The sequence below is a fragment of the Hyla sarda genome, chromosome 5, assembly GCF_029499605.1.
Source record: "Hyla sarda isolate aHylSar1 chromosome 5, aHylSar1.hap1, whole genome shotgun sequence".
Taxonomy (NCBI): Eukaryota; Metazoa; Chordata; class Amphibia; order Anura; family Hylidae; genus Hyla; species Hyla sarda.
This window is the reverse complement of record NC_079193.1, coordinates 339,906,016-339,928,257: the sequence shown is the minus strand read 5'-3', so window position 1 is coordinate 339,928,257 and position 22,242 is coordinate 339,906,016. Positions and strand designations below refer to the sequence as shown.

The 22,242-nt window shown below is 42.9% G+C and overlaps 1 protein-coding gene across 9 annotated transcripts in view; it reads right to left on the bottom strand.

Annotated features, from left to right (window-relative positions):
- RIMS2 (regulating synaptic membrane exocytosis 2) overlaps window positions 1-22,242 on the bottom strand; it is a 680,796-nt gene that overhangs the window by 185,477 nt on the left and 473,077 nt on the right. For 4 of the 9 annotated variants that reach the window (XM_056522548.1, XM_056522554.1, XM_056522556.1 and 1 more), the window contains one exon: window positions 2,086-2,133. The exons of 3 other annotated variants lie outside the window; for them this stretch is intronic. In XM_056522548.1, the coding sequence (XP_056378523.1) occupies window positions 2,086-2,133 (48 nt within the window). Of the gene's footprint in view, window positions 1-2,085; window positions 2,134-10,991; window positions 11,025-22,242 lie in introns of all 9 variants that reach the window. 2 more of the 9 variants (XM_056522552.1, XM_056522553.1) reach the window with 1 other exon arrangement.

Genomic DNA, 22,242 nt, shown 5'->3' with positions numbered 1-22,242 from the left:
CCCATATGTAAAACTAAAAAGTGCTGGCAGCTGATGGAGGGATCAACTTTCTCAGTTTTCTATTTTACCCATGAACCACTAAGGGCTCATTGGGAGAGATTTATCAAAACCTGTCCAGAGGAAAAGTTGCCGAGTTGCCCATAGCAACCAATCAGATCGCTTCTTTCATTTTTGAAAAGGCCTCAGAAAAAGAAAAGAAGCGATCTGATTGGTTGTTATGGGTAATTGGTCAACCTTTTGTCTGGACAGGTTTTGATAAATTTCCCCCATTGACATTACGTATTTTTTTGGCGGAATTCTACTCAGAAAATACGGTGCAGCAGCCTCTCATTGTTCTCAATGGGTTTCTGCTGCACTATTCACACTATGGAACTTTTGGATCCCAGACTCTGTCAAAAGAATGAACATGTTCTTTCATTCTTTCGGGGGAATCGGCTCGGAAATGCATTGTCGTCTCATGAGATGGTGCATTTCTGAACTGTCCTAACACCAGCTTGTTTTGCCGACACAGCTCCAGATGGAATATCCACCAAACCCATTGACTTTAGCGGGACCGACTGACTGTCTAAAGTTTATGGGGGCCCCCCCGAAAGATGATATCAGGGGAGAGAACTGTCTGGCATGGTGGATTTTTTTTTGTTCCCAGAGAGATAAGTCGTCACCAGAGCTCTCTGGCAGTGGTTTACCCCTCTTACCTCCATTGAAAACACACGAATGATTGGTCATGTATGGGGACAAAAATGTCACATGTGACCCTACATTACAGGGGGAGGTCCAATGCTATGATGGGAACAACAGCACTGCAAGCTGTGCTAGTCTTCCCGTCATTTATGTTAGATGGAGCCTCCAAAGTGGATAGGAACATAGCCTAACATTCAGATAACAACCTGTATTGGGTCCCAGATGACGACCCTGCTTGTGCTAGAAATATGGCACATGGGTTGCTATAGGTTAAAACACCTTTACATTTGCACACATGACCCTTTAATGAGTTTTCTTAAATGACCCTCAGTGTGATCTATTTACAAGGTGGGGTTCATACACCTATAACAAACACCTTATACCTATGTAGGGTTCTACACTGTGCCAATTTAAAGGGCTACTCCGGTGGAAAACTTTTTTTTATTTTTTATCAACTGGTGCCAGAAAGTTAAACAGATTTGTAAATTACTTCTATTAAAAAAAATCTTAATCCTTCCAGTACTTATTAGCTGCTGAATACTACAGAGGAAATTCATTTATTTTTGGAAGAGAGAGCTCTCTGCTAAATCACGAGCACAGTGCTCTCTGCTGACACTTCTGTCCATTTTAGGAACTGTCCAGAGCAGCATATGTTTTCTATGGGGATTTTCTCCTACTCTGGACAGTTCTTAAAATGGACAGAGGTGTCAGCAGAGAGCACTGTGCTCATGATGTCAACAGAGAGCTCTGTGTTCCAAAAAGAAAAGAATTTCCTCTGTAGTATTCAGCAGCTAATAAGTACAAGAAGGATTTTTTTAATAGAAGTAATTTACAAATCTGTTTAACTTTCTGGCACCAGTTGATAAAAAGAAGAAGAAGAAAAAAAAAAATTCCACCGGAGTACCCCTTTAACGTATCATAGGACAGTGTTCCCCAAACCTAAGGCTCTCCAATTATGATGGAAGTTGCAGTTTTACAACAGTTGGAGAGCTACAGGTTGGGGAACGCTGTCATGGTAAGACAGAACTATTACAAATAATTCAATTACTTTTCTTTTCTTCCACAGCCAGAGGCGAAAAGCTAAAATGTGATAACTTAATCTGAAGTGGAGTAATTAAGAGGATGGAGAATTGTGTTATCTGCAGCTATTAGGATGGGATTTCTAATTAGACAGGAAAACGCTCAGCGTGGTAGAAGACCCAACCGGGTAGACTAGGTGGTCCCATGGCTTCCTTTTCTCCATTACTTACAGATGTACCAGAGATAGGGTTATCAAATGTAGCATAGCTGAGTTTGTCACAACTCCCAATCATAAAAACCATCCATACTATGTTATCACAGTACCAGTGGATGTCTAAAGAGACTATATGGACAGGTGTCTAAAAACTCTACGGTGAGACCAACCTGCCTCCACCTCTGATCCCTGTTCTTCAACATGGTGGAACTCCTCTTCTTCATGTGTACATGCAAAGCAAATGACAGGAGATAAACATGCACATGCAGTTACATCAAACATACAGTACACGAAACATGGCAGACAACATGGTGACAAAACAACACAATAACCCCTCTCCAACCAGTATGACACTGTGAGGGGGTAATGTTTCTCCTTGAGATTGATAGATATGTAGGGAAATGAAACAATGGCGACTCACCAATATCGGAAAGTTCAGTCTGTCATAGATCCATGTGTAAGCATATACACTGAGGCGGGGAGCGGTAACGGAGCTAACAGGAGAAAGGTGTCAGAGCGACAGCTGTTTCTTACGTTACCAATATCGGAAAGTTCAGTCTTTATTCCTCATAGATCCATGTGCAAGCATATACACTGAGGCGGGGAGGGGTAACGGAGCTAACAGGAGAAAGGAGTCAGAGGAACAGCTGTTTCTTACGTCATCACGTACTTCATCAGGCGTCTCTGACGCCTGATGAAGTACGTGATGACGTAAGAAACAGCTGTCGCGCTGACCAGTATGACACTGTGAGGGGGTAATGTTTCTCCTTGAGATTGATAGATATGTAGGGAAATGAAACAATGGCGACTCGCCAACATCGGAAAGTTCAGTCTTTATTCATCACAGATCCATGTGCAAGCATACACACTGAGGCGGGGAGCAGTAACGGAGCTAACAGGAGAAAGGAGTCAGCGGAACAGCTGTTCTTACCGATATTGCTGGCGTAAGATACAGCTGTCGCTCTGACTTCTTTCTCCTGTTAGCTCCGTTACCGCTCCCCGCCTCAGTGTATATGCTTGCACATGGATCTATGATGAATAAAGACTGAACTTTCCGATACTGGTGACGTAAGAAACAGCTGTCGCGCTGACTCCTTTCTCCTGTTACCTCCGTTACCGCTCCTCGCCTCAGTGTATCTGCTTGCACATGGATCTATGATGAATAGAGACTGAACTTTCCGATATTGGTGACGTAAGAAACAGCTGTCGCTCTGACTCCTTTTTCCTGTTAGCTCCGTTACCGCTCCCCGCCTCAGTGTATATGCTTGCACATAGATCTATGATGAATAAAGACTGAACTTTCCGATATTGGTGACGTAAGAAACAGCTGTCACTCTGACTCCTTTCTCCTGTTAGCTCCGTTACCGCTCCCCGCCTCAGTGTATATGCTTACACATGGATCTATGATGAATAAAGACTAAACTTTACTATATTGGTGACGTAAGAAACAGCTGTCGCTCTGACACCTTTCTCCTGTTAGCTCCGTTACCGCTCTCCGCCTCAGTGTATATGCTTGCACATGGATCTATGATGCATAAAGACTGAACTTTCCTATATTGGTGACGTAAGAAACAGCTGTCACGCTGACTCCTTTCTCCTGTGATCTCTGTTACCGCTCCCCGCCACAGTGTATATGCTTGCACATGGATCTATGACGAATAAAGACTGAACTTTCCGATATTGGTGAGTCGTCATTGTTTCATTTCCCTACATATCTATCAGCTTTGTTACTGTCTACTATTCAGCAATAGAGCACCACCTATAATACCTGTACAGCATGTGCTAGATTCCAGTGAGTAGCGAAGCCTCCATAATAAACAAGTGAATACGACCCTAGGAGTTGTGGGATGTGCCAGACTATTTGGTATTGTCTCCTTGAGAAGAACACCAAAAGGCATGTGGAGTCTTATAGGCCAAAGTTGCCTTCTTCCAAAAGAAGGACACCTTGCCCTCCTATGGGTGTTGTGGTTTTACAACAACTAGTCTTGAAGAGGCCGGAAGAAGTGCACCTGCACAAAACTTACCGTTTCGTAGCCTCTGAGCCTCCCGTCTCTCCCCATCCATCCATGGCGGCCTTACTACGCTGATTTGTCTTCCCGCAGTGAGTTGCAGGATCTTTTTCTACTTTATTTTTTTGCTTTACAACAACTAGACTTACACTTGAGGTGCAGACCACTGACATAATGTATTTTACATCAATAAAGACTATGGCCGGCATTTATCATTGTGTTTACCCTTTTTTTTCATCTATATTTGGCGCTATTTTGGCGCAAGTATCCTTTTTTGCGCCTTTTGGTTTATACATTTTTGATGATTTTGAGTTGCAATCCACTGATTTTGGCAATACGCATGATATAGAAGGGTTTTATGAACTGCACCGTTTTTGTGAAAAGGCGCAAAAAAAGGCACAAAGCCCCCAAAAACCTACACCAGCCCAGACTTGGCTTAGTTTTTTGGTGTATGTGAAGAGTGAAATTTCAGAAAATGTGACCTGCACAAAATGTATCAAATGCCCTGTGATCATTTAATACATTTGGTGCTCTACACATTACTTCACTTACACCTACAATGATAAATGCCCCCCCCCCCCCCATTATTCACACTAGTGATGTGGTTTTTAATTAATTATGAGAATTTTTTGCAGGATTCCTTGTATAATGGATATCACCAGTATTCGACAAACTTGATTGACTTATAATAGGATCCATCAGGTTGTGGCGTGACGTTTATTCTTTTAGTATAGGGTCACACATCTGCATCTGCAGCTTATTTCCCACTGCGGATGTGCCGACAGCAGTCACATGAGCAAGCTCCCTGCTGCGGCCGGGTAGCTCTGTGTGTGCACTCATAGCGGTAACACATAAAGCTACCTGGCTGCTGATTTTTTTGTCGTATACAAATTTGTTTAACTTTCTGTTAATTTGGAAACATATTTTTCATCTGGAGTACCCCTTTAATAGCACAGCAAAAGTTCCTTCTGTGTGTTACTCGTAGATAAGCACAAGGGAGGAATGCTTTATACTGTCTAAAATAGCTACCTCTTCCTCATCATTAGCAGCTGGAGAACTGGTGTGCACATACAGCACATTGTCCACATACAGCTTAAAGGGGTACTCCACCTCTAGACATCTTATCCCCTATCCAAAGGATAGGGGATAAGATGTCTGATCGCAGGGGTCCCGCCACTGGGGACCCCTGCGATCTCGGCTGAGGCACCCCAGACATCCTGTGCACACAGCAAACTTCGCTCCGTGCTGGATGACTGGCGATGCGGGGCAGAGGCTCGTGATGTCACGGTCACGCCCCACTCGTGACATCATGGCCACGATGTCATGGGAGGGCGCGTGACATCCATCACGTCCCCTCCCATAGACTTGCATTGAGGGTGTGTGGCCATGACAGCACGAGCTGCCGGCACTGCACCCGATGCTCTTAACGAACGCCAAGTGCAGCAGGGGGATTGCGGGGGACCCCCCCCAAGATCAGACATCTTATCCCCTTTGGATAGGGGATAAAATGTCTAGGGGTGGAGTACCCCTTTAAATCAATTACTCATGGTTGGGTGGTCGGCCCAAGTGTCGGTTGTCTACTGGGCTCACAGAGCTCCTTATGTTCTTTGTATCATAAGGCTCTTTTCCACTGCAGACAGTTCATCTAGAAAGAGTGTCCACTTTTCCTCCAGAAACAGCGCCAAATTGGTCTATAGTCTGTGTCTGGTATTGCAATATCCAAGTTCATCGAGAAGAGTGGCACTGTCTTTGAAAAAACAGAATGTCCTTCTTGCTTATCCCGGACAACCTGTTTAAGGGTACGGAAATCCTCTGTGAAATCCTCTTCGCTACTATTCACTTCAATAGGTTCACAGTCAATCTGCAAATGTGCCACTATTGCAGATTTTTCCCGGACCCATTGAAGTGAATGCTGGCTAAACCCGCATCAGATTTCCCACAGCAGGTATTCTCTAATACCAAATGTACTACACATGCAATAAGGTTACGTACACACAGTGGAAAACACGGGCAGAAAAACACCAGCACTAGAACAGCTGGGAAATGCGCATTCTGCATAGACGGCAATGCATTTCTGAGCAGATTCCACCAAAAGAACTGACAGGTCAATTCTGTCAATGGAAGCTGGAATTGGGATTTCAGCAGCAGATGTTTCCGCAGCGGAAATTCCACTGTGTGCACGGAGCAGCAGGATCCTATTGAAAACAATGGGACTCAATGTGCAAGGGAGTTTCCCAGCGAAATTTTTCCGCCGATTTCCACTTGGAAATTTCATTGTGTGAACATAGATTCAACGTTCAATTATAGAATGATTTCTCCGACAACACTGACAACACCTTGTATGCAGAGGATTGCAACAGGAGACCGAGACAGATTAAACACAAATGCTACATAGTTTACAATCTGGGGAAGAAAGGATTAAACACAGATATACAAGATTATTCAGTGGAATAAAGTCTATAAGACAAAGTGCATTCTTGTTTTTAAAGCACTGTACAGAGTTGAATAGTAATCTATCTAGCACACAAACATCACTGGCACAGGGCACTGCAATTGATATCATTCAGACGTAATAACCAGTTTTAGGGAATTGATTATGAATTATTTGATTAAAGGAACACTCCAGCAAAACTAAATCACAATGTTGTGTCTTGTGCAGAGCTTTGGGGGCGGGGCTCGACATTATGCCCCACCCTTGCAGACCCTGCACTAGGCATAACAGTGTATCAATGGTGCCTGGAGTCCGACTCAATCCCAAAACGTGTTGGGGCTTCTGAATTATGCTAACTTCAGACATTGCCAGGAAGGTTTACAGACCTCCCCCCCCCCCCCCCCCCGCCCGAGCCCCAGATATCTTTTGGAAGTAGATTTTATATAAAATTTCCCTGCAATACCTGCAAGAATGCAAAGGAAAATTGTGTTTCCAAATAGTGGTGTGTACAGGAATTTGCACTTACCCATGTTCACATGGACAAAAAAAAAATAGTTTTTAAGGACAAAATCAATTTGATATCAATGGGAGCTTTATGAAAACCGAGGTTTGTCATGATTTTTTTATTGGTGAGGTTCCGCATGTAAGAAGTGTGGGTTTTCATGGGAAAGCTTAAAAAGCACTCGTGCATTGATCTGAAGAGGTTTTTGTGCATGCTGGCATGGATTTTGGTGCGGAGCTATGTCAAAAACTACTTCATTAGAGACCCTGTCCTGACAGTATTGTAAAAAATGCCAGCCAGATGTGATGTTATCAGGGTACAACAACAATCCAAAATTAGAAAAAAAATTCCTAGCCTTAAATATCACAAGCAAAAATCAAGTATTGATCTTAAAATATAACCTTCATTGTTATAGTTGAAGGGGTACTTCACTACTTTAAAATGTATCCTCTATCCACATTATAGGGGATAAGTGTATGATCACAGTGGGATTGATTCTAAGGCTAGGTTCAGACTACGGAATTTACGACTGTCTGCCTGCAAAATTTTCCTCGACTATTTTCCGCCTCCAAAGGCGTTTTTCAGTTTCATGCGTAATTTTTGTCATTTCCGCGAATAATCCGCCGCTATTCCGCACAGAAATGATGCCACCAAATCCTCCTTAAATTTCCGCTTCAATTACAAGCAGAAAACAGTGGTAAGTGCTAAGAGCCAAGTTCAGCCCCTTTTGGACCATGTGATCACATGACCCAAACCAGGTCAGTCAATTTTTTCAATGTGGGCTAGTCCAAGAACCAGTGGGCTGATCATATTTAAATTTCTGACTCAAATCAGTACAGAGTTTCCGCATGTAATCCACTTTCAATCTACCTACATTCTGCGTTTGAACAAAAATCCGCCGGGAAATGAGAGTCCCATTGAAGTCAATGGAATTCTGCTGCGGAAATTCGTCTGAAGAAAGACCACCTCTGTTCTTCATGCGGAAATTTTCTAGCAAAAATTAGACACGCAAATTACGAGTGAAAAAATCCGAAGTATGAACAGGTGCACGGTAATCCCATTGACTCCCATGTACTTTTTAGCAAGCGGAATTTCGGACAGAAATTTTTAAACGGAATTTCTGTCGGAAATTCCGTAGTCTGAACCTAGCCTAATAGTCTGGTGATGAAGCAACCGGCTCTTGCTGTGCCAGTTGTAGCAGCGCTGTGTTTTGTTTATCATATACCTTAATATGTTATTCACACTATTGCATTGTTCTAATCATACCATGGTGGTGTCTTGGTGTCCATGTAGCTCCCATATACTGATTGACTACTTTACTTCTCATTACTTCTACTTTACTTACTATCTTTATGGTACTAGTGGTGCACACGGGTAACCATACTCAGGCCTTATATTTTTTCATTTCCCCCAACGGTTTTTCCCCTGATGAAGTCACACTAATTGGTAACAGAAACCTGTAGGGATGTTGGGGGTTAAAGTTCTGGCAGAAAGTGCTCCTCTCAGATTAAAGGATTTTTTTTTTGCCTGAGCAAATCTGTGCTGGATGCTTGGAAGGGTTACACAGGCACCCACAGTTAAAGGGGTACTCCAGTGAATTTTTTTTTTTTTTTAATCAACTGGTGCTAGAACATTAAAAAGATTTGTAAATTATTTCTATTTAAAAATCTTAATCCTTCCAGGACTTATGAGCTGCTGTATGCTCCACAGGAAGTTGTTTTCTTTTTAAATTTCTTTTCTGTCTGACCACAGTGCTCTCTGCTGATACCTCTGTCTGTCTCAGGAACTGTCCAGAGCACAAGCAAATCCCCATAGCAAACCTATCCTGACGTGGACAGAGGTGTCAGCAAAGAAATTTAAAAAGAAAAGAACTTTCTGTGGAGCCTACAGCAACTGATAAGTACTGGAAGGATTAAGATTTTTAAATAGAAGTAATTTGCAAATTTGTTTAACGTTCCGGCACCAGTTGATTTAAAAAAAAAAAAATTGGTTTTCACCGGAGCACCCCTTTAAGTCTATTCTGAAGATTTACAAACACTGTGGTAAATTTTGATTTGTTTTGGTGTTTGGTATGGTATTTTTTAATGATAATAAAGTTTATGTTTTAAGACCACTCCTTGATTTAGTTTGTTAGGCTAAAATTCCACTGAGGTTTTTCATGCAAAAATGCCGATAAAAACGCCCATTTTGCCACACAGCGTTTTTTCTGTGAAAAACGTCATGGCCAGATGTTAGCTACAAGTCAATAGTGAACTGCAAAATGCCAGATCCACTTGGCGTTTTTAAATTTTGGCGTTTTTTTTAATCCTTTGGCCGTTTTTCAGCTCTATTGGGCTCAGAGGCTGGATTTCAAAAACGTTCTCAAATTCAGAGTATGCTGTTATTTTTGGGGGAAAACTTGGCGTTTTCCTCCCATAGAAGTCTATGGGAGTGAAAAAAAACACCAAGAAAAATGCCATGCGGGTTTTAACTTTGGTGTTTTTGCAGGCGGTTTTTATTCTTTTTTTGGGGGGGGGACTTAATCCAAAAAAGTGATGGAGATACATTTCTTTGTAAAATGTTGTAGGGTACCATTAAAAAAAAAAAAAAAGATACAGTAGTGATGGATAAAAATTGGATTTAAGGAAATTTGTATTTTTTTTGAACAAAATTTTTATAAATTTTTAAACAGGGATCAATTTATGTGGGCGGGCAGAGAACTAAAAATCTAGCTGGCAATATAAAAAAATGTAGAAAGGAGCCATTTAATTATAAAAATAATATATTTGTTATAATTAATTTTGTAAAACTTTTTATTCGTAATGTATTTTATATATGAGTTTAATAAAATGTGTTTTTTTACTTTTTTTGTTGTTGATTTTTTTTAGGTAGTACTACTACTCCCAGCATGGAACATACTGTTCCATGGTGGGAGTAGCAGTACCTGTACTAACAGACAGATCGCAGCGGGTGTCACTTCTGACACCCGCTACAATCCTATAGAAGCCGGCGTCCGGCCGCACTTCTCTGATCCACTGCCTGGCACTATACTCTCTTCACTTCACAGATTTATATTTCCTGCTGAGAGCTGTGATTGGCCAGATAGTGTTGGCTACTCACAGCTCTCAGGGGCGTATACGAATCTGTGATGTGAAGATAACCTTTGGCTGTCTGGGCATGCTGGGAGTTGTAGTTTAGCAACAGCTGGAGTCTCTGTATTGGGGAAGACACTGGCAGAAGGGTCTGTTCACATTATACAAAACGTACAATGTGAACAGAGCCTCACACCCTTACCAGCCTGGCACCCATCTGTAGCTCTGTCCCCTAATGACATCATCACTAGGGGCGGGGCTACATGGACCTGGCAGGGAACGGGAGGGAGGGAGGTAAGGGATTCTCCTCTTCTGTATACACTATATACAGCTATGAATAGATAGCTGTATATCCTGTATACCGCCCAACGCGGCTATAGGAGCAGGGTGTCCTGTCAGTTTGGTGACAGGATTCCAGGCTCCTGTACAGTATATACGGGTACACTATGCCCCCCTGTATACTATACAGCCGGGGGAGGTGAGTAGTGATTCTGTACATCTCTCTTCACCTCCTTACACTCTGTGAACCGGGCGCTCAGCATCCGACCCAGAAGACAGTGAGAAAACTGCAACAGGGGACGAAACTGTCTGTTTCCACACACCAGGAAAAACTGCAAAAACGCAGGAAAAACCTGTGGAAGTTTTTCTGGCAGTTTTTCCTGGCGTTTTTGCTGGTGGGAAAAAAAACCTCAGTGAAATCCTAATCTAATAGTGAAAAAACTGCCCTTAAAACAGCTCTATAAAACACTTTAACATAAATAACAAAAAGCCTCAAAAACCAAACTGAGTTGTTTTTGAGGCAGATTATACACCTGTTGTTTTTGTCCATGTAAACATGCCCTAAGGCTCTCTATACATCTGTCATTCAGAACCTCAGGGAGGATTCCATCATATTCAATAGGAAGAACAGTGCAGCATGCAGCATTATTCTTCCAGTCAAAATGACGGACACTGGGCCTGATATTGGGCCTGATACTGAGACATCAATTGCAGTTGGGTTTATTTTGGTCTATTTCCCCTGCAAAGGGGGTGAGTGAAAACAAACCCTCTACAGTGTACAGACCTTCATATAGCTCTATTTCCTTGTCTCCATTTTCTAGGGAAAACAGAAAAGGGAACCAGAACACAAGGGTTAAAAACGAGAGGTATTTTGTAACAATCACTGTGTAAAACAAAATAAAATACACACGTTATATAAAATAAAGTATAAATGCCGGGCAAGTCACTCAGATTTGTTTGAAAGGCTATGATCACCTTTGTAAATATATATTTTTAATTAGTACCAAATAATCTAAAAAATAAAAAAATAAAAAGGAAACAAATTTGACTTAGAATTACATTAATGTACATTTGGCAAAGTAGCCGTATGACTCCAGGATCAGTGCGGAAATTCTGCTATGCTTGCAGCAGCCTCCTATTGATTTTAATGGGATTCTGCTGCTCTGTTCACACACCGGAAGTTCTGTTGCGGAACTTCCGGTGAGGAATTTGATTCCGCAGGAAGATTCCACTTTGCTGTAGTGGATGGACATTATAGAATAATGAAGGATACAGTGTCATAATGTGAACATTCAGACGGATCCCTCCAAGGAACAGCCCAGGATAAAAGCAGCGCACAAGACTTCAAAGGTAAAATGGTTTATTTACCCGGCATGCAACGCGTTTCGCTGGACAACCAGCTTCATCAGGCATCATGCCTGATGAAGCTGGTTGTCCAGCGAAACGCGTTGCATGTCGGGTAAATAAACCATTTTACCTGTGAAGTCTTGTGCGCTGCTTTTATCCTGGGATGTTCCTTGGAGGGATCCGTCTGAGTGCTTCACCTGTGTTGCCAGGAGCGGCTGCTGATCTTCACCCGTTGAAGGGTTATTCCACGCTTTCACCATAGTTGTACTTGGTTGTAGTACAACTATACTCGGTGAGCATTTTTGCTTTTTCCATCTCCTCTTTACAATATGTTATCACACTAGGAGCGCTCTCCTTGTCTATATAGTGTAAACATGGCCTCAGACTACACAGCGTTTGTTTGCTGTCAGTTACCATGTTATTATGGAGATGCATAATCTTCTTAAGGGGGTACTCCGGAGACATTTTTTTTTTAATCAACCTGTGCCTGAAAGCTATACAGATTTGTAAATTACGTCTATTTACAAATCTTGAGTCTTCCAGTACTTATCAGCTGCTGTATGCTCCAGAGGAAGTTGTGTAGTTTTTTCCAGTCTCACCACAATGCTCTCTGCTGCCACCCCTGTCTGTATCAGGAACTGTCCAGAGCAAGAAAGGTTTGCTATGGGGATTTGCTCCTGCTCGGGACAGTTCCTGACATGGACAGAGGTGGCAGCAAAGAGCACTGTGGTTAGGCTGGAAAGAACTACACAACTTCCTCTGGAGCATACAGCAGCTGATAAGTCCTGGTAGGCTTGATATTTTTAAATAGAAATAATTCATAAATCTGTATAACTTTCTGGCACCAGTTGATTTGGAAAAAAAAAAAATGAAAAAAAGATTCCTCTCCTGAGTACCCCTTTAACACAAGTTCTAGGAGCTACAGTATAGGACAGTGTTTCCCAACCAGGGTGCCTCCAGGTCTTGCAAAACTACAACTCCCAGCATGCCTGGACAGCCAAAGGCTGTCCAGGCATGCTGGGAGTTGTAGTTTTGCAACATCTGGAGGCACCCTGGTTGGGAAACACTGGTATAGGATCTGTAGACACGAAAGGGTAGAACATTTTTAATACCTATTACAAAGTTGCGTCCTACTCATTGTTTATGCAACGATAAATAAAACATGTTTGCAAAGGTGAACATAGCCTTTAAGCACTACCCATTGAGAAACTGATGCTATGAGCTATAACAGTCAGATACATTTTCAGATATTACTATGTAATCTTTAAAGGGGTTTCAGGGACGTTTCCATTGATGGCTTATCCTGATCACTATTTGGTGGGGGCCTATCACATAAAAAAAAGACAGAAGCAGACAGCGGCGTATAGACAGAAGCAGAGAGCGCCGTATAGACAGAAGCAGACAGCGCTGTATAGACAGAAGCAGACAGCGCCGTATAGACAGAAGCAGACAGCGCCGTATAGACAGAAGCAGACAGCGGCGTATAGACAGAAGCAGAGAGCGCCGTATAGACAGAAGCAGACAGCGCCGTATAGACAGAAGCAGACAGCACCGTATAGACAGAAGCAGACAGCGCCGTATAGACAGAAGCAGACAGCCCCGTATAGACAGAAGCAGACAGCGCCGTATAGACAGAAGCAGACAGCGCCGTATAGACAGAAGCAGACAGCGCCGTATAGACAGAAGCAGACAGCGCCGTATAGACAGAAGCAGACAGCGCCGTATAGACAGAAGCAGACAGCGCCGTATAGACAGAAGCAGACAGCGCCGTATAGACAGAAGCAGACAGCGCCGTATAGACAGAAGCAGACAGCGCCGTATAGACAGAAGCAGACAGCGCCGTATAGACAGAAGCAGACAGCGCCGTATAGACAGAAGCAGACAGCGCCGTATAGACAAAGGCAGACAGCGCCGTATAGACAGAAGCAGACAGCGCCGTATAGACAGAAGCAGACAGCGCCGTATAGACAGAAGCAGACAGCGCCGTAAAGACAGAAGCAGACAGCGCCGTATAGACAGAAGCAGACAGCGCCGTATAGAAAGAAGCAAACAGTGCCGTATAGATAGAAGCAGAGAGCGCCGTATAGACAGAAGCAGACAGTGCCGTATAGACAGAAGCAGACTGCGCCGTATAGACAGAAGCAGACAGCGCCGTATAGACAGAAGCAGACAGCGCCGTATAGAAAGAAGCAGACAGTGCCGTAGAGACAGAAGCAGAGAGCGCCGTAGAGACAGAAGCAGACAGCGCCATATAGACAGAAGCAGAGAGCGCCGTATAGACAGAAGCAGACAGTGCCGTATAGACAGAAGCAGAGAGCGCCGTATAGACAGAAGCACACAGCGCCGTATAGACAGAAGCAGACAGCGCCGTATAGACAGAAGCAGACAGCGCCTTATAGACAGAAGCAGACAGCGCCGTATAGACAGAAGCACACAGCGCTGTATAGACAGAAGCAGACAGCGCTGTATAGACAGAAGCAGACAGCGCCGTGTATTGTGTAGTGGCCGTGCTAAGTAACTGAACTCAACTATCATTTACTTCAAATGGAGCTGAGCTGCAGTAGCCCAACATGGCCACTACACAACATACACAGTTGTCTGGTGCCCGTTCCATTCACTGTATATACTTAATTGTTGGGTGTGCCAGGAGTTGGACCACCAAAGATCAGATATTGATGTCTAGGAAAACTCCTGTAAAGCCTGGATAAAACATAGAGGATATGAAGGGAGGGCAGGTACAGTAAAACACACGATGCAGGTTCAGGCCACTAGATTCCCTTACACTGGAAGATATTAGCCCGATGTCTGGTTGGCCTGGACTGGTCCCCCTCCTTTGCTTACTATACTTGTATCGTTGTCAACTATGGACATCAAAGATAAAATAGTGCTATAAAATCCATACTAATTATATTATGTGCCTAGTCTTAGCCTAAGATTAGAGCTAGAATGCAGGGTATGGAATAGCGCAATAAAAACATATACATTCCCTTGGCCTCTATAAAGCGCTATTGATGCAATGGCATAGGGTCATGCATGCATCAAACAGCACACATCATGTAACTTAGACCATTCTTATGGAAGTCCTTTAAATGTGTAATAATACAGTCTGGTCACAGAAACTTATATGACCAACAGGCTGTTTCATGCTTCCTAGCACTTACTCATGGAAGGAAGGAAGTGTGGAAGCGTGAAACGGCCTGTCATCCATACCTGTATCTGTGACTGTACCGTTTTGTAATAAAGAAAAAGATTGCTGGATATGTGAGTGCCATCCAGATTTTTATGCTGCGGATTTCAAAAGGATTGAGCACCAAGCCAGAGCAGCTTCAGGGACTATTGAGGTGGTCAGCTGCAGTTCACCTCCATGCTTCATGGTACACATCAGTGCAGATTGTACTATTTCTATGGTTTGTATATGGTCCAAAAAAACATTAACCCAACGCCTACTGTTCAGGAGATATATAGGACTGAAATGACGGTGCTGGACAGACAAACACTGCTCCAAAAAATAAAGGGAACACTAAGATAACACAGTGATAAAAAATAGGATATTAGTCCTCAGCTCAATATCAAAAAGATTAATGGGGGATGTCTGGTATCAATAATAGAGAAAAAACAAAATTGGTATATAAATGATATTTAATAGATATTAGATATTAAATAGTGCGTTCCCGCAGGGCCCTACGGTGGCGCACAATTAGTTAAAAAGTAATAAATATAAAAAATGCAACAAGTTATTACACTACAGAGTGTAATAATTTGTTGCATTTTTTATATTTATTACTTTTTAACTAATTGTGCGCCACCGTAGGGCCCTGCGGGAACGCACTATTTAATATCTAATATCTATTAAATATCATTTATATACCAATTTTGTTTTTTCTCTATTATTGATACCAGACATCCCCCATTAATCTTTTTGATATTGAGCTGAGGACTAATATCCTATTTTTATCACTTTTCTATATCTCTCTGTGGGGGAGAGCTTTTAGTTAACCTCGCTAATTTTTTTGGTTGAGTTACACATATCTACATTCACTAAGATAACACATCCTAGACCTGAATGAATGAACTAATCGTATGAAATACTTTCGTCTTTACATAGTTCAATGTGCTGACAACAAAATCACACAAAAATGATCAATGCAAAAATAATTTAATAACCCATGGAGGTCTGGATATGGAGTCACACAAAAAATCTAAGTAGAAAACCACACTACAGGCTGATCCAACTTTATGTAATGTCCTTAAAACAAGTCAAAATAAGGCTCAGTAGTGTGTGTGACTGTATGACCTCCCTACAACCCCTGGGAGGTGCTCCTGATGAGGTGGCAAACTCCTGGACAGTCTGTGGTGCAATGTGGCATTGGTGGATGGAGCGAGACATGATGTCCCGGATGTGCTCAATCGGATTCAGGTCTGGGGAACGGGCGGGCCAGTCCATGGCATCAATGACTTCCTCTTGCAGGAACTGCTGTGACACACTCCAGCCACATGAGGTCTAGCATTATCCTGCATTAGGAGGAACCCAGGGCCAACCGCACCAGCATATGGTCTCACAAGGGGTCTGAGGATCTCATCTCAGGAGCTAATGGCAGTCAGGCTACCTCTGAAAAGCACATGGAGGGCTGTGCAGCCCCCAAAGAAATGTCACCCCACACCATTACTGACCCACCGCCAAACCGGTCATGCTGGAGGATGTTGCAGGCAGCAGAATGTTCTCCACGGCGTCTCCAGACTCTGTCACATTTGTCACATGTGCTCAGTGTGAACCTGCTTTCATCTGTGAAGAGCACAGGGCGTCAGTGACAAATTTGCCAATCTTGATGCTCTCTGGCAAATACCAAAAGTCCTGCACGGTGTTGGACTGTAAGCACAACCCCCACCTGTGGATGTCGGGCCCTCATACCACCCTCATGGAGTCTGTTTCTGACCATTTGAGTGGACACATGCACATTTGTGTCCTGCTGGAGGTCATTTTGCAGGACTCTGGCAGTGCTCCTCCTTGCACAAAGGCGGAGGTAGCGGTCCTGCTGCTGGGTTGTTACCCTCCTACGGCCTCCTCCACGTCTCCTGATGTACTGGCCTGTCTCCTGGTAGCGCCTCCATGGTCTGGACACTACTCTGACAGACAGCTCTTGCCACAGCTCGCATTGATGTGCCATCCTGGATGAGCTGCACTACCTGAGCCACTTGTGTGGGTTGTAGACTCAGTCTCATGCTACCACTAGAGTGAAAGCACCACCAGCATTCAAAAGTGACCAAAACATCAGCCAGGAAGCATAGGAACTGAGAAGTGGTCTGTGGTCACCACCTGCAGAACCACTCCTTTATTGGGGGTGTCTTGCTAATTGCCTATAATTTCCACCTGTTGTCTGTTCCATTTGCACAACAGCATGTGAAATTGATTGTAAATCAGTGTTGCTTCCTGAGTGGACAGTGGGATTTCACAGAAGTGTCTTTGACTTGGAGTTACATTGTGTTGTTTAAGTGTTCCCTTTATTTTTTTGAGCAGTGTATATATATATATATATATATATATATATATATATATATGAAAGTCATGCTACTTTTAGATGTGGTGCAAGCTGCGTTTCCAGATTTAATATAGAGAAGTGGCTCTTCTAAACATTCATTACGAATTCTTTAACACTATCACCTTCTGTTTTTAGCAACTGCAGGTGTTTCAGAGGACGGAGAGAAATTAATGAAGTAAAAACAGCACAGCGAGAGGAAAAGAATCGAGCCATGGAGTCTTCAGCGATGACTTGGGGTTTTGCAACAACCAAACTGAAAATAAAAGTTTATTTTCTTAAAGCACCGCAGTCATTTCAGGTAAAGTTTCAGGATAAGCGGTCAATGTGCATATACAGTAGCACCCTTTCTGGCCATGGCAATTTTCACCAGTTTTCACCAATGCAGGCTTCCTTTCCTCATCTCAGTTCTCCCTGAGCTAGTGAATGTAGACTGGCCTCTATAATGTTTCTCACACACTGGACACAAATAAGAGACAATCCTGCTCTCCAATTTTTCTACAGCCCACACTTAGTAGCAGCAGCAGCATGGAGGACATGATAAAAAAGTTTGAGATATATAGGCCAGAAATCCAGTACTAGAGTGAGATCTTATACTCATTATAAACTCCTGTTGTCTCTTTGCAGGCTCTGCCTGTAAATGTCTCCAGTCACATCCCAAGCCCCTCTTTTTTTTCCTTCTTTTTAGACTTCTAAGGACAGCATGTAACCTGATCCCTCATTGAGCACATAATCAGTATCCTTTTTAAAAAGGGAACTGAGTTGCTTTTAAGAATGAATGATGAGTTTAGGAGGAGGGGACAGCATGGATAAGGGCAGACTGCTGGGATAGCCTGATGAAATTTGGGCAAAACTTGAAATGAATGGCCCATAGTGGGAAGAACAGTGGTAAAAAAAAAAGTACAAACCAAAAGGGTAGCAATGGGGAAGTAGGCAGGAAATGTGTCCCAGGTGCTGACTGCCAGGGATGAATATGGTGTTCACTTTTAGGCAATCACTGTTTTGCATCTTTTTTAAACTTTTTTACACCATCTGAGTCTAAGTTAGGGTTAAAAAACAGTAGCTGTCATTTAGTGTAGGGTACCCGAGCTTAACCAACACATTCCACTGTATATACATTGATTCTCTAATATACCTCTATTATTGGTAAGACTCCTTTTAAGAGTGGGAATGATGGGATAATAGGGCAGGGCAACAGGGAGTCTACGCTAAAAATGTTAAGGGATCGGTTAAAAAATAGTGAAGGTTAATGCAGAACCTATTACATTGTTGGCAGAGACTCCACAGTGCTACTGCAACACAGCAAGACATAAGAATATACGACCTTTCAAGGTGCAAGTCAATGAAGAATAACTTGTAGCGGTATTGAGTTCATTCGGTTAGATTTCAATGTCTTAAAAAGCAGTGGTCTCCAAACTGCTGACCTCCAGCTGCTGCAAAACTACAATTCCCAGCATGCCCTGACTGTCCGGACATGCTGGAAGAGTAAAGAGTAAAATTGCACCGATTGTGATGATGAATTAAGCATGTATGCCAACATTACTTAAATGGGCACGGTTATTAAACATTATTTTTTAATATTTGATTCCTTATGCCAAATAAAAAACTTTTGCAATTGGCTTCCATAAAAAAAAAAAAAAAAACAATGTTTTATGTCAGTTTTTCAGCTGTATACTTCTGGCCACCAGGGGTCTCCCTTCTTGGCCAGAACACATTCCGTCAGTTCAAAATCTCAGATTTTGGTCTACTGCTTGTAATGGCAGGAGACCAAACTCAGGAAGTGTTTCTCTGCACTGAGCTTGATTGACAGCTGCAAAGAGCCTCACTGAAAGCAGCTGCACAAACTAAACTGCACAGACTAAAAGCTGAACAGAGACTCACAAAAAGAAGCTCAGACTGAAAGCTGCTGCACAGAGCTTGAGGTCTTCTATTCACCACTGAACTGCAACAATCTGAGGGCGGAAGTGGTCCCATAGCAGGCTTCAGTGATGTCATGCCTGCTGAGAAACGCCCACTTTCTTCTGGAAGATTTCACTATGTGAGCAAGAAAAAAGGTAATTTAAGCTCTGAAATTTTTTCTAAGGGCAGGAGGGGTGTTAGGTGTAGTTAGGGAACATAGCCAGAGTTAGTTTAGAAAAGTTTATTTAGTTCCAGGTACTATTTAAAAGGAGTAGTCCAGTGTAGACCAACTTCTCCGCTATCCTAAGTATAGAGGATACGTTTCTGATCGCAGGGGGGGATCCGACTGCTGGGGCCCCCCGCGATCTCCCGTACGGGGCCCGGCTCGCTGGCCAGAGAGCGTGTGCCGACCACAGCACGAAGTGGCGGCTGATACCCCCCTCAATACAGCGCTATGGCAGGGTCAGAGCGCTGCATTCGTCAATCTCCAGCTCTGCCATAGAGCTGTATTGAGGGGGCGTATCGGGAGCCACTTTGTGCGGCGGTCAGCACGCGCTCTCTGGCCAGCGAGCCGGGGCCCTGTACGAGAGATCATGGGGGCCCTAGAAGTCAGACCCCCCTGCGATCTGAAACGTATCCCCTATCCTTAGGATAGGGGATAAGTTGTTCTATACTGGACTACTCATTTAAAGGGGTTGTCTGAACATTTTTCCTTACTGGAATAGAACATTATTTGTAATTCCTCCCTTTTCCTTAGTTGTTTCCTCTAACTTTTTTTTGCCTTCCGTGCCCCTGGGCAGCTTTTCTGATGTGTACTTGTTCATTTACACAAAGAAATTCCTGTTTATGTCATATCCGGGTGGGTGGGGTCGGCATCTCTGACATCACAGCCTCCTTCTTCACCTAGTGAAGTCCTAGTGAAGTGCTGTTTCCTTGCAGTGGGGTTCTTGGTTTAAATCTCTCTTCATATATATACCTTGAAATCCCTTTGAAACACATAAACTCCTTACAGACTGTCCCTGGTGGCAGGACTCCAGAAGGAAACAGTGCTAACCACTGAGCCACCATGCCACCCACAAGGCAGTTTATTGAATTGTCCTGGGCAACCCCTTTAAAGTGTACTTGTACTTTAACATTTTGTTAAATTAATCCTTCAGAATGGTGATAAGGTGATTTTAGTGCTGTCACTACTGGAGCCCCCTGCTGGTAAACAGCTATTTCTCATTCTGTCCTTATCTTGTATTGGGACTAGAGCTGGGCTCTTTGCCAACAGTACACACATGGCAATTCTTTATCTTTACTTGTCTGGCCAATCACAGCACAGCCCCTACTTCATACTGTTATGCCATGACATAGTGCTGATGAAAGTGCACTGGACCAAAGTTGTACTGGAAGATGGTTTATACAGTATATGTTGGGCATGTTGGGGAAAGGGGTTTTTGAAAAAAAAACTGCAGCAGCAAAGCAAGGATGGGGTTACAATAAGTACTGAACTGCTGCTGCTAAGGACAAGCCTGCAGACTAAAGTTAGGTAGTTGGGGGAATTACAATCACAAGGCAGCACTGTTTACATACAATAATAGAAACACAAAGAATAGCTGGCCAGAACTTTGAGCGATCAGAGATGGGAAGGAAGCCTTTGCCTACCTTGTAGGAACAGCAAATATCCTTTGAAGGAGGTAGGCAGACTCACAGATTGCATGGCCCAGGTCTTGCCCTCTGTCCTGTGCATAGCACTAGCTAAGCCCTGCCCCACTTCCTGTGTTCCATCTTGGTCTCAGGATTGGTAACAGGCTAGGCTTAGGAACAGGCAGTAGATGGCAGACTACATGACAAGTGCACACCTATAGTCAAGATTTTAGCTTTTTTTCTGGGTTAAGGAGTTTTTTTTGGGTGAATAAAGTGATTTAGGAATATGCTAGGAATCACATAAGCTATCTCATGGATGGAAGTTGTTTGAAATGACAGTGACCATTTAAAAAGTCCACACTGATACCAATTTAGAAATAGTGTCTAGGTGCTAAGTTACACCTCTGTGTCTAAGTTACACCTCTGTTCTTTATTGTAATCAATGGGAGTTATAGTTTCTACAATGGTCATTTAAAAGAGAACTCCAGCCAAAGGAAATTGCCTTTATATAGCTGCATATGTTAAAGTTATATAACTTTGTAATGTACAAGTGTAATCTTTGCTGAGCACATACCCTGCTTCTCTTAGGTTTTCCTCCAGGCAGGAAGTCCAATAGTTCTTATCACACATGATGACCGTCACACTCCCTTCTCCTAAGCTCAGACAGTGGAGAGGGCTTTAGTGTGCAGAGTGTGATTGTCTCTGATTGGCTGAGGCACACACACCTTCCTCATCTATATTCACTCTTTCTCTAACCATGTGACTTATTAAAATTTTTATTTTAACCATTTTCAGCTGAATATCCCCTTTAATTTAGCAAAGAAGCAGCTGTACCAGTATAAACTCAAAAGGGACATTGTTATGGGTCCCTGGGACAAACAAGGGAAGAGAACTAAGCTGCCAAAAACATCCTAAAACTTTTCAATTGTCTCCTAGCAGTTTTTCCACAGCTGGTTGGATATTTTTCTGTTCTGGCCAATGTTCAGCTCTAAGAACAGGGAATCAGTACAATGTGTAACCCTGGAGCCAAACGCCCTACATTACAATAACACAATTTATTAAGGATAAAAAAAAAAAACTGAGAAGAAGTAAAGAGTGGTAAAGGCACACGTGTGCCATCAGCATAAAAATTACCAAAGTATAAAAAGAAGGTACCAAATTTCTGGCCAGAAAATTAGGTCAAATGCAATACTAATGGTTGGATGGTACATTCTTCATGATGCAACATAAAGTGCCCAAATAATACAATCAAAAGGGTACAAATAAGACTCCATTCACACTACCCTCAGAGCCCTCCATCCATAGTTCCATTAGTTCTTAACTATTGGCATATTTGTCTCATCAAAAAGACAGACACCAGGACATAACCGATCTAACCCAATTATAGGTCAGTGGGGTCCGTCAATGCCCTCATGGTTTCCATTGTAATGGAAGCCATGGTGGAATGTGAACAGAGCCTAAGGTTCTCCACCCGTGGCTTTTGTTACAGTGGAAACCATGAGAGCAATGCCAGATCCATAGAATGACAGACACAGTTCCATTGTGGCGTCCAGCGTTTTGATAGGACAATGCAGCATGATGCCTTATTCATCCCATTAAATTGACTGGAAATACCAATGGAAACTC